We start from the raw sequence: 13,431 nt of genomic DNA on the forward strand, positions 1-13,431 counted from the left end.
GTCAGATTCTGTCAATGTTCTTAACTTCTTGCGTCGAGCCATCCCGGATCCGGTATCGTGACTACAGCCTCAAGCTTATTACCATAACGCAACGTTAACTATTCATGAAAATCGCAAATGAAATGAAATGAATCTATTTGCTCTCAAGCTTAGCCTTTTGTTAACAACACTGTCATCTCAGATTTTCAAAATATGCTTCTCAACCATTGCAAAACAAGCATTTGTGTAACAGTATTGATGACTAACATACCATTTAGCGTTAGCATTCAGCATGCAACATTTTCCACAAAAACCAGAAAAGCATTCAAATAAAATCATTTACCTTTGAAGAACTTCAGATGTTTTCAATGAGGAGACTGTTAGATAGCAAATGTTCCGTTTTTACAAAAAATATTATTTGTGTCGACTAATCGCTCTGTTTTGTTCATCACATTTGGGGAGGGGAAAAAAATATATATATATTAAGTCATTAAAACGCAAACTTTTTTCCAAATTAACTCCATAATATCGACAGAAACATGGCAAACCGATGTTTAGAATTAATCCTCAAGGTGTTTTTCACATATCTATCGACGATAAAATCCATCGTGGCATTTTACTTTCTCTTCTGAAGAAATGGAACGCGCATGGACCTACAGATTATGCACACAGGACACCGGGCGGGACACCAGGTAAATGTAGTCTCTTATGGTCAATCTTCCAATGATATGCCTACAAACACGTCACAATGCTGCAGACACCTCGGGGAATAGACAGAAACCGCAGGCTCATTCCTGGCGCATTCACAGCCATATAAGGAGACATTGGAACACAGCGCCTTCAGAATCTGGGGCATTTCCTGTATGAAACTTCATCTTGGTTTCGCCTGTTGCATTAGTTCTGGGGCACTCACAGATAATATCTTTGCAGTTTTGGAGACGTCAGAGTTTTGTCTTTCCAAGGCTGTCAATTCCATGCATAGTCGAGCATCTTTTCGTGACAAAATATTGCGCTTAAAACGGGCACGTCTTTCTATCCAATAATGACATAGCGCCCCCATAGGTTGAACAGGTTAATCAGGGTTAATTTCTATCATTATTCTAAATCAGGGTTAGATTCTATCATTGTTGGAGGTCAGCTTTAGATGATGTCATAGTTGGAGATCAGCTTTGGATGATATTATTTTTGTAGATCAGGGTTAAGTTTCATCATCATTTTAGTCAGGGTTAGGTTCTATCATTATTGGAGATCAGCTTTAGATTCTATCATTGTTCTAACTCAGGATTAGGCTCAGTCATTGTTCTATTTTAGGGTTAGGTTCTGTCATTGTTGTAGACCAGCTTTAGATTCTAACATTGTTATTGATCATTGTTATATTGTATCACTGTTCTAAATCAGGGTTAGGTTATATCATTGTTCTATATCATGGTTAGGTTATATAATTGTTCTTATCTTCTCTTGGACATGTGGGATGGTAGTGTCCCACCTCTCCAACAGCCAGTGAAATTGCATGGCGCCAAATTCAAAACAAGAGAAAGACCATAATTTAAATTCTTCAAACATGCAAGTATTTTACACCCTTTTAAATATAAACCTGTTGTAAATCCAGCCAGGGTGTCCGATTTCAAAAAGGCTTTACTGCGAAAGCACACCAAACGATTATTTTTGGTTATGGCCTAGTCAGAAGAACACAGCCATTTTTCAGCCAAAAATTCAGAAATAGAGATCAATTAATCACTAACTTTTGATGATCTTCATCAGATGACACTCATAGGACTTCGTGTTACACACAATGCATGTTTGTTTTGTTCGATAAAGTTCATATTTACATCCAGAAATCTCAGTTTACATTGTCACGTTATTTTCAGTAGTTCCAAAACATCCGGTGATTTTGCAGAGCCCCACATCAATTTACAGAAATACTCATAATAAACATTGATAAAAGATACAAGTGTTATGCATGGAATTTCAGATTCACTTCTCCTGAATGCAACCGCTGTGTCAGATTTTTAAAAACTTGATGGAAAAAGCACACCATGCAATAATCTGAGTACAGCGCTCAGACACAAAAACAAGCCAGATATCCGCCATGTTGTGGAGTCAACAGAAGTCAGGAATAGCATTATAAATATTCACTTACCTTTGATGATCTTCATCAGAATGCACTCACAGGAATCCCAGTTCCACAATAAATGTTTGTTTTATTCGATAAAGTCCATCATTTATGTCCAAATACCTCCTTGTTGTTTGTGCGTTTAGCCCAGTAATACAAATTCATGAAGTGCTACACTAAGTCCAGACGAAAAGTCAAAAAGTTCCGTTACAGTCTGTAGAAACATGTCAAATGATGTATAGAATCAGTCTTTAGGATGTTTTTAACATAAATCTTCAATAATGTTTCATCCGGAGAATTCCTTTGTCTGTAGAAATGCAATGGAACGCAGGTCGCTCTCACGTGTGCGGACGTGATCAGCTCATGCCTCTCTGCCAGACCTCTGGCTCAATCAGCTCTCATTCCCCCTGTCACAGTAGAAGCCTCAAACAAGGTTCTAAAGACTATTGACATCCAGTGGAAGCCTTAGGAAGTGCAATACGACCCCATAGACACTGTATATTCGATAGGCAATGAGTTGAAAAACTACAAACCTCAGATTTCCCACTTCCTGGTTGGATTTTTCTTTTAGGTTCCTGCCTGCCATATGAGTTCTTTTATACTCACAGATATCATTCAAACAGTTTTAGAAACTTCAGAGTTTTTTTCTATCCAAATCTACTAATAATATGCATATTCTAGCTTTTATGGCTGCGTAGCAGGCAGTTTACTCTGGGCACCTTTTTATCCAAGCTACTCAATAATGCCCCCCAGTCCCAAAGAAGTGTTAGATTCTTTCATTGTTCTTAATCAGGGTTAGTTTCTACCATTATTCTAAATCGGGGTTAGATTCCATCGTTGTTGGAGATCAGGTTTAGATTATATCATTGTTGTAGATCAGGGTTAGATTCTATCGTTGTTGGAGATCAGCTTTAGATTCTATCATTGTTGTAGATCATCTTTAGATTCTACCATTGTTCTAAATCAGGGTTAGATTCTATAATTTTTCGAAATCAGGATTAGGTTCTATCATTGTTCTAGATTAGGGTTCGTTTCTGTCATTGTTCTACATCAGCTTTAGATGCTATCATTGTTCGAAATCAGCGTCCGGTTCTATCATTGTTCTAGATCAGAGTTAGGTTATATTATTGTCGTAGATCGGGGTTAGATTCCATCATTGTTCTAAATGAGCTTTAGATGCCTTAATTGTTTTAAATCACGGTTAGGTCATTGTTCTAGGTCAGGGTTAGGATCTATTATTGTTCTAGATCAACTTTAGATACTATCATTGTTCTAAATCAGGGTTATGTTATATCATTGTTCTATATCTGGGTTAGGTTATATCATTGTTCTAGATTAGGGTTAGGTTCTATTCTTTATTGTTGTTCAGGGTTAGGCTCTATCATTGTTCTAGATCAGCTTTAGATTGTATCGTTGTTTTAGTCAGGGTTCAAATTAAATTAAATCCAATTGTATTTGTCACATGCGCCTAATACAACATGTGTAGACCGTACAGTGAAATGCTTACTTACAATCCCTTAACGAAAAATGTAGTTTTAAGAGAAATAACTACTTGTTTTTTTACAAATAATTAAGGAACAGTAGTAAAGCTATGTTATATCATAAATATTGATCAACATTTAACTATACTACCATTCTAAATCCACATTAGATTCTACTAACATTCTAGATCAGCATTAGAATCTACTAACATTCTAGATCAGCATTAGATTCTACCAGTGTTCCAGATCAGCACGAAAGGGATTGTTCACCCGAATTACAAAATGACATCCTTGCCCTATAAGCAGTGTATGGACATCGTATGACAGAAATCTATGATTTAGTTTTGTTTCCACATGCTAACGTTTTAGCATTGGCACAAATCCCATTCATGTCATGGAACCGATATTAGCATTTTTCGCACATGTCCAAATCATCTGACATGATTGTGCAGGTCAACAAAGTCGCTTATAGATGATTCGAACATGATGAGCACATTATTTGTATATATATATGTCCCATGACTTGAATGGGATTCATGTCACAAATGAACTATCCCTTTAAGTTCTAACAATGTTCCACACTGAACAAAAATATAAGCGCAACATGTAAAGTGTTGGTCCTATGTTTCCATAGATTAGGACCTAATGAATTCATCTCAATTGACTGATTTCCTTAAATTAACTTTGAAATTGTTGCATGTTGTGTTTATAGTTTTGTTCAGTATAGATCAACGGTAGATTCTACCAACATTCTAGATCAGTGTTAGGTTCTACCACCGTTCTAGATGGTCAGCTTTCTCATGGGTCTAATCCTTTTCTTTTATGTTTTACTGTGTTCTGGTGTTCAGCTGAGTCACAGTCAGACTGAAGCATCAAAGGACCAGAGAAACACAGACCCTATCATCACAGCACCAGAGAAACACCGTTAGACTGTATCATCACAGCACCAGAGAAACATAGTTAGACTGTGTCATCACAGCACCAGAGAAACATAGTTAGACTGTATCATCACAGGACCAGAGAAACACAGTTAGACTGTATCATCACAGGACCAGATAAACACAGTTAGACTGTATCATCACAGGACCAGAGAAACATAGTTAGACTGTATCATCACAGGACCAGAGAAACACAGTTAGAAACACAGTTAGACTGTATCATCCGTTAGACTGTATCATCACAGCACCAGAGAAACATAGTTAGACTGTGTCATCACAGCACCAGAGAAACATAGTTAGACTGTATCATCACAGGACCAGAGAAACACTGTTAGACTGTATCATCACAGCACCAGAGAAACATAGTTAGACTGTGTCATCACAGGACCAGAGAAACACAGTTAGACTGTATCATCACAGGACCAGATAAACACAGTTAGACTGTATCATCACAGGACCAGAGAAACATAGTTAGACTGTATCATCACAGGACCAGAGAAACACCGTTAGACTGTATCATCACAGGACCAGAGAAACATAGTTAGACTGTATCATCACAGGACCAGATAAACACAGTTAGACTGTATCATCACAGGACCAGAGAAACATAGTTAGACTGTATCATCACAGGACCAGAGAAACACCGTTAGACTGTATCATCACAGGACCAGAGAAACATAGTTAGACTGTATCATCACAGCACCAGAGAACCACAGTTAGACTGTATCATCACAGGACCAGAGAAATGCAGCAGCCAAGCAGAACTGTCACTTTGAATTCAGTCAGATTGAAATGGGAAACACAGAATTGCCTTACATGTCTGCTGAGTGTTCACAATACACCCGAGCAGGAAATGGACATGCAGGTCTTTACATTTCCTCTCTTGAATGCTATTTACTCTAGAGCCAGAATACCTCTAAAATGAGAATGTTGCTATGTCCCCTACAGTCAGGGTATTTATTACTTTGTCCCCTACAGTCAGAGTATCTGTTGCTATGTCCCCTACAGTCAGAGTATCTGTTGCTATGTCCCCTACAGTCAGACTATGTTGCTAGGTCTCTACAGTCAGATGATATGTTATTTTTACCCAACAGTCAGAGTTTCTGTTGCTATGTCCCCTGCAGTCTGATTATCTGTTACAATGGCACATACAGTCAGATCATCTGTTGCTATGTACAGTCAGAGTTTATGTTGCTATGTACAGTTAGACTATGTTGCTCTGTCCCCTACAATCACTATTTGTTGCTATGTCCCCTACAGTCTGACTTCCCCTACACTGAGAATGTCCCCAGCATTAAGATCCCCATGGACATGATGGAGCAGGAACCTTTCTTAGGTAATAAAGCATCCGCCAGTGAGTAGAGCTGTCCTGTCTGACGGATGGAAGAACCTCCTCCTTCTCTTTCACTCCTACTCTGCTCTGCAGTCTCTCTCTCTCTCTCTCTGCCTTCAGAGGTTTTAGTGGGGGAGGTGTCCGTCTGTCGCTTACTGATTCTCTCTGCATGACTCTTACGTCTCTCTCTCTCTCTCTCTCTCTCTCTCTCTCTGTTGTCCCCCCTCCCTCTCTCTCTTTCTCACTTTCTCTCAATTCAATTCAATTCAATTCAAGGGGCTTTATTGGCATGGGAAACGTGTTAACATTGCCAAAGTTAGGTAAATAATACACAAAAGTGAAACAAACAATAAAAATGAACAGTAAACATCACACATACAGAAGTTTCAAAACAATAAAGACATTACAAATGTCATATTATATATATATATATACAGGGAAAATAAATAAGCATAAATATGGGTTGTATTTACAATGGTGTTTGTTCTTCACTGGTTGCCCTTTTCTTGTGGCAACAGGTAACAAATATTGCTGCTGTGATGGAACACTGTGTTATTTCATCCAGTAGATATGGGAGTTTATCAAAATTGGGATTGTTTTTTGAATTCTTTATGGATCTGTGTAATCTGAGGGAAATATGTGTCTCTAATATGGTCGTACATTGGACAGGAGGTTAGGAAGTGCAGCTCAGTTTCCACCTCATTTTTTGTCTTCTCTTGAGAGCCAGGTCTGCCTACCACAGCCTTTCTCAATAGCAAGGCTATGCTCACTGAGTCTGTACATAGTCAAAGCTTTCCTTAAGTTTGGGTCAGTCACAGTGGTCAGGTATTCTGCCACTGTGTACTCTCTGTTTAGGGCCAAATAGCATTCTAGTTTGCTCAGTTTTTTTGTTAATTCTTTCCAATGTGTCAAGTAATTATCTTTTTTGTTTTCTAATGATTTGGTTGGGTCTACCCTCTCTCAATTCATTTAAATTTAATGGGCTTTATTGGCATGGGAAACTTATGTTTACATTGCCAAAGCAAGTGAAATAGATAATAAACAAACGTGAAGGTAAACAATAGAAAATGTTCATTACATACAAAAGATCCAAAAGAATAAAGACATTTCAAATGTCATATTATGTCTATATACAGTGTTGTAACGATGTACAAATGGTTAAAGTACAAAAGGGAAAATCTATAAACATAAATATGAGTTGTAATTACAGAGGTGTTTGTTCTTCACTGGTTGCCCTTTTGAGGCAAATCACAAATCTTGCTGCTGGGATTTCACACTGTTGTCACGTTCTGACCTTAGTTTCTTAGTTTTTGTCTTTGTTTTAGTATGGTCAGGGCGTGAGTTGGGGTGGGCAGTCTGTTTGTTTTTCTATGTTGGTTTTTGAGTTCGGCCTAGTATGGTTCTCAATCAGAGGCAGCTGTCAATTGTTGTCCCTGATTGAGAATCATACTTAGGTAGCCTGGGTTTCAGTTTTGGGTTGTGGGTGGTTGTCTTCCGTGTCAGTTTTTGTCGCCACATGGGACTGTTTCGTTTATTGATTTGTATTTCGTAGTGTTCAGTTTATGTTTTAAAATAAACATTGTTCTAAGGGTTTTCCTGTGGTGAAGTACAGGCGGACCAAAACGCAGCGTGGTTATATTGATTCATGTTTAATAAAAACAGATAAACATGAACACTACAAAACAATAAACGTGGAAAACCAAAAACAGCCCTATCTGGTGCAAAACACAGAGACAGGAACAATCACCCACAAACACACAGTGAAACCCAGGCTACCTAAGTATGATTCTCAATCAGAGACAACTAATCACACCTGCCTCTGATTGAGAACCATACTAGGCCGAAACATAGAAATACCCCAAAACATAGAAAAACAAACATAGACTGCCCACCCAATTCACACCCTGACCATACTAAATAATGACAAAACAAAGGAAATAAAGGTCAGAATGTGACAGTCCCCCCCCCCAAAGGTGCGGACTCCGGCCGCAAAACCTTAACCTATAGGGGAGGGTCTGGGTGGGCGTCTGTCCACGGTGGCGGCTCTGGCGCGGGACGCGGACCCCACTTCACCATTGTCTTAGTCTGCTTTATTGTCCGCCTCCGTGGCTTTCTAACCATGGCCACCCTTCTCAATGACCCCACTGGACAGAGGGGCAGAAGCTCTGGACAGAGGGGCAGAAGCTCTGGACAGAGGGGCAGAAGCTCTGGACAGAGGGGCAGAAGCTCGGGACAGAGGGGCAGAAGCTCGGGACAGAGGGGCAGCTCGGGACAGAGGGGCAGCTCGGGACAGAGGGGGAGGGGCTCTGGCGCCTCTGGGCTGAGGGGCTCTGGCGCCTCAGACTCCGGCAGCAGCGCCGGACAGGCGGGAGACTCCGGCGGCAGCGCCGGACAGGCGGGAGACTCCGGCGGCAGCGCCGGACAGGCGGGAGACTCCGGCGGCAGCGCCGGACAGGCGGGAGACTCCGGCGGCAACGCTGGGCAGACGGGAAGCTCCGGCAACGCTGGAGAGGAAGGCTCTGACAGCGCTGGACTGAGTAGCTCTGGCGCCTCTGGACTAAGGGGCGGGAGCTCTGGTAGCGCCGAACAGGCGGGAGACTCCGGCTGCGCTGGAGAGGAGGAAGGATCCGGCAGCGCTGGAGAGGCGGGAGCCTCTGTAAGGATGAGCCGGAGAGACAGCCTGGTGCGGGGGGCTGCCACTGGAGGGCTGGTGCGTGGAGGTGGTGACGGATAGACCGGACCGTGCAGGCGCACTGGAGCTCTTGAGCACCGAGCCTGCCCAACCTTACCCGGTTGAATGGTCCCGGTCGCCCTGCCAGTGCGGCAAGGTGGAATAGCCCGCACTGGGCTATGCAGGCGAACCGGGGACACCGTACGCAAGGCTGGTGCCATGTAAGCCGGCCCAAGGAGACGCACTGGAGACCAGATGCGTAGAGCCGGCTTCATGGCACTTGGCTCGATGCCCACTCTAGCCCGGCCGATACGCGGAGCTGGAATGTACCGCACCGGGCTATGAACCCACACTGGGGACACCGTGCGCTTCACAGCATAACACGGTTCCTGCCCGGTCTCTCCAGCCCCCCGGTAAGCACAGGAAGTTGGCGCAGGTCTCCTACCTGGCTTCACCACACTTCCTGTGTGCCCCCCCAAGAAATTTTTGGGGCTGACTCTCGGGCTTCCATCCGCTCTGCCGTGCTAGCTCCTCATAATGCCGCCTCTCTGCTTTTGCTGCCTCGGCTTTGGGGCGGCAATATTCCCCTGGCTCTGCCCAAGGTCCTTTCCCGTCTAGAATCTCCTCCCAGGTCCATTTCTCCAAGTAGTGCAGCCTCTCCCACTGCTGCTGCTGCTGCTGCTCCTGCTACTGCCTCTGTTGCCTCTCCTGCTGCTGCTTTTGCTGTTGCCCATCACCACGCCGCTTGGTCCTGTTGTGGTGGGTGATTCTGTAAGGGTTTTCCTGTGGTGAAGTACAGGCGGACCAAAACGCAGCTTGGTTATATTGATTCATGTTTAATAAAAACAGATAAACATGAACACTACAAAACAATAAACGTGGAAAACCAAAAACAGCCCTATCTGGTGCAAAACACAGAGACAGGAACAATCACCCACAAACACACAGTGAAACCCAGGCTACCTAAGTATGATTCTCAATCAGAGACAACTATTGACACCTGCCTCTGATTGAGAACCATACTAGGCCGAAACATAGAAATACCCCAAAACATAGAAAAACAAACATAGACTGCCCACCCAATTCATACCCTGACCATACTAAATAATGACAAAACAAAGGAAATAAAGGTCAGAACGTGACAATTATGGACACTTAGCACGCTGCGTTTTGGTCCTCAGAAGAGGAGGACGAGGTGCGTTACAACTGTGGTATTTCACCCAATAAATATGGGAGTTCATCAAAAATGGATTTTTTTTCATTCTTTGTGGGTCTTTCTAATCTGATGGCAATATGTGTCTCTAATATGGTCATACATTTGGCAGGAGGTTAGGAAGTGCAGCGCAGTTTCTCCCTCATTTTGTGGGCAGTGTGCACATAGCCTGTCTTCTCTTGAGAGCCAGATCTGACTACGGTGGCCTTTCACAATAACAAGGCTATGCTCACTATCTGTACATAGTCAAAGCTTTCCTTCATTATTGGTCAGTCATAGTGGTCAGGTATTCTGCCACCGTGCACTCTGTCTAAGGCCAAATAGCATTCTAGTTTGCTCTGGTTTTTGTTGTTAATTCTTTCCAATGTGTATTTATCTCTCTGTTTTCTCATGACTTGGTTGGGTCTAATTGTGTTGCTGTCCTGGGGCTTTGTGGGGTCTGTTTGTGAACAGAGCCCAGGACCAGCTTGCTTAGGGGACTCTTCTCCAGGTTAATCTCTCTGTAGGTGATGGCTCTGTAGGGTGTGTTTGTGTTTGTGAACAGAGCCCAGGACCAGCTTGCTTAGGGGACTCTTCTCCAGGTTAATCTCTCTGTAGGTGATGGCTCTGTGGGGTGTGTTTGTGAACAGAGCCCAGGACCAGCTTGCTTAGGGGACTCTTCTCTTAATCTCTCTGTAGGTGATGGCTCTGTGGGGTGTGTTTGTGAACAGAGCCCAGGACCAGCTTGCTTAGGGGACTCTTCTCCAGGTTCATTTCTCTGTAGGTGATGGCTTTGTTGGAAGGTTTGGGAATCGCTTCCTTTTAGGTGGTTGTAGAATTTAACGGCTCTTTTCCGGATTTTTGATAATTAGTGGGTATCGCCCTAATTCTGCTCTTCATAAATTATTTAGTGTTTTACGTTTTACACCGAGGATATTTTTGCAGAATGCTTTCATTTGGTGTTTGTCCCATTTTGTGAATTCTTGGTTGGTGAGCAGATCCCAGACCTCACAACTATAAAGGGCAATGGGTTCTATAACTGATTCAAGTATTTTTAGCCAGATCCCAGTTGGTATGTCGAATGATATGTTCCTTTTGATGGCATAGAAGGCCCTTCTTGCCTTCCCTTCTTGATTGGGGACAGAAGCACCAGATCATCAGCAAACAGTCAACATTTTACTTTGGATTCTAGTCAGGTGAGGCCAGGTGCTGCAGACTGTTCTAGTGCCCTTGCCAATTCATTGATTTATACAGTATCTTGAAGAGGGTGGGGCTCAAGCTGCACACTGTGAGGCACGCAATAGATATTTTCTTTATATTTACTATTTTCTGCATTGTAGAATAATAGTGAAGACATCACAACTATAAAATAACACCTGTCTCCCACGTGCCCAGTATTCTGTAGTACAGACATGGCCTGCTTTCCCTTATGTAAATAATTAGGCACTTTCTCATGTTTACTACAGTATGTATTGTAGACTGCCCATTAGCCTAATAAACAAATAAACACATTTCATTAATAAAATTTAAAAAATACTCTTTCAATATGCAGATGTTGATTTAGTTATGGATCCATAATGAATTACTATGGGAATAAATATCACTGATTTACAGAAATATTGGAACAAAGTTGTCTAATGAAGGCAAGCAATTCAGAATCGTCCAATCCTGTAGCCTACTCCCGACCGTCATGTTGTACAGCACCATATTGTCCATTCTATCCTAATGGAAACCCTGAGGGTTTCGTTTTTCATTTATCTCTGAATAGAAACACCATAATATTAATCAAATTATTTAAGCCAAATTTCTTAAAATCAATCCCATATACTATGTTATTGCAAAAAAGCTTTTAAATTCTCTGGTAATGCCAATACAGAATACTGTCAAATGCTTCTCAAAGATGCCCTCTGGTGGTCCAACTAGCAATAACTTGCAGTAACAGAAAAAAATGGCTGACAATTATATGACATGCCACAGAATTCTGCAGTAGCATGCAAGACTTTTAAAGGAGGAACTACTGTAGATGTGTGGTACTAGAGTAGTGGCCTAGGGGCACACACTTAATGTGTTGTGAAATCTGTTGTGAAATGTAATGTTTTTATTTATTTGTAACTGCCTTAATTTTGTTGAACCCCAGGAAGAGTAGCTGCTGCCCTGGCAGGAACTAATGGGGACCCATAATACACACCAGGAAGAGTAGCTGCTGCCCTGGCAGGAACTAATGGGGACCCATAATAAACACCAGGAAGAGTAGCTGCTGCCCTGGCAGGAACTAATGGGGACCCATAATAAACACCAGGAAGAGTAGCTGCTGCCCTGGCAGGAACTAATGGGGATCCATAATAAACACCAGGAAGAGTAGCTGCTGCCCTGGCAGGAACTAATGGGGATCCATAATAAACACCAGGAAGAGTAGCTGCTGCCCTGGCAGGAACTAATGGGGATCCATAATAAACACCAGGAAGAGTAGCTGCTGCCCTGGCAGGAACTAATGGGGACCCATAATAAACCCCAGGAAGAGTAGCTGCTGCCCTGGCAGGAACTAATGGGGACCCATAATAAACACCAGGAAGAGTAGCTGCTGCCCTGGCAGGAACTAATGGGGACCCATAATAAACACCAGGAAGAGTAGCTGCTGCCCTGGCAGGAACTAATGGGGACCCATAATAAACACCAGGAAGAGTAGCTGCTGCCCTGGCAGGAACTAATGGGGACCCATAATAAACACCAGGAAGAGTAGCTGCTGCCCTGGCAGGAACTAATGGGGATCCATAATAAACCCCAGGAAGAGTAGCTGCTGCCCTGGCAGGAACTAATGGGGACCCATAATAAACACCAGGAAGAGTAGCTGCTGCCCTGGCAGGAACTAATGGGGACCCATAATAAACACCAGGAAGAGTAGCTGCTGCCCTGGCAGGAACTAATGGGGATCCATAATAAACACCAGGAAGAGTAGCTGCTGCCGTGGCAGGAACTAATGGGGATCCATAATAAACCCCAGGAAGAGTAGCTGCTGCCCTGGCAGGAACTAATGGGGACCCATAATAAACACCAGGAAGAGTAGCTGCTGCCCTGGCAGGAACTAATGGGGACCCATAATAAACACCAGGAAGAGTAGCTGCTGCCCTGGCAGGAACTAATGGGGACCCATAATACATTTAAAAAAATATAAAATACAAATATATTACCCGCTAATGTTCAGTCCCTGGACAATAAAGTACACGAGCTGAGGGTCATGGCTCTCTCCGGATATACTGTTCAAGGAGTTCTCTGTCCATCCCGTGGACAGGAAGAAAGAACTCTCCGGGAAAAAGAGAGGTGGAGGTGTGTGTTTCATGATTAACTACTTAGGGTGTGATTGGTGTTACGTACAGGACCTCAAGTCCTTTTGTTCTCCAAATCTGGAATACCTCACCATCAAAATGGAAACAGCAGAGATTAATCTTTGGTCATCACGGCCGTATATATTCCCACTCAAGCCGACACCGCAACGGATCTCAAGGAACTGCACGAGACTTCGTGCAAAATGGAAACCGCATATCCTGAGGCCGCATTTATTTTAGCTGGGGACTTCAGTAAAGGAAAACTGAGGAAAATGCAACCGAAGTTTTATCAATACATATCCTGTGCTACTCGCTCATCAAGATCTCTTGACGATTGCTACTCCCTCTTCCGGAATGGCTACAAGGCCCTCCACCACCCTCCCTTCAGCAAATCAGATCAT

The 13,431-nt window shown here is 42.8% G+C and overlaps 1 protein-coding gene across 5 annotated transcripts in view; it reads left to right on the forward strand.

Moving 5' to 3' along the window:
* slc4a4a (solute carrier family 4 member 4a) overlaps window positions 1-13,431 on the forward strand; it is a 328,181-nt gene that overhangs the window by 287,986 nt on the left and 26,764 nt on the right. For 2 of the 5 annotated variants that reach the window (XM_065011300.1, XM_065011303.1), the window contains one exon: window positions 5,772-5,847. The exons of the other annotated variants lie outside the window; for them this stretch is intronic. In XM_065011300.1, coding sequence (XP_064867372.1) covers window positions 5,772-5,847 — 76 coding nt within the window. The remainder of the gene's footprint in view (window positions 1-5,771; window positions 5,848-13,431) is intronic. 5 annotated transcript variants of the gene reach the window in all.

This window comes from Oncorhynchus nerka, linkage group LG27, assembly GCF_034236695.1.
Source record: "Oncorhynchus nerka isolate Pitt River linkage group LG27, Oner_Uvic_2.0, whole genome shotgun sequence".
NCBI lineage: Eukaryota > Metazoa > Chordata > Actinopteri > Salmoniformes > Salmonidae > Oncorhynchus > Oncorhynchus nerka.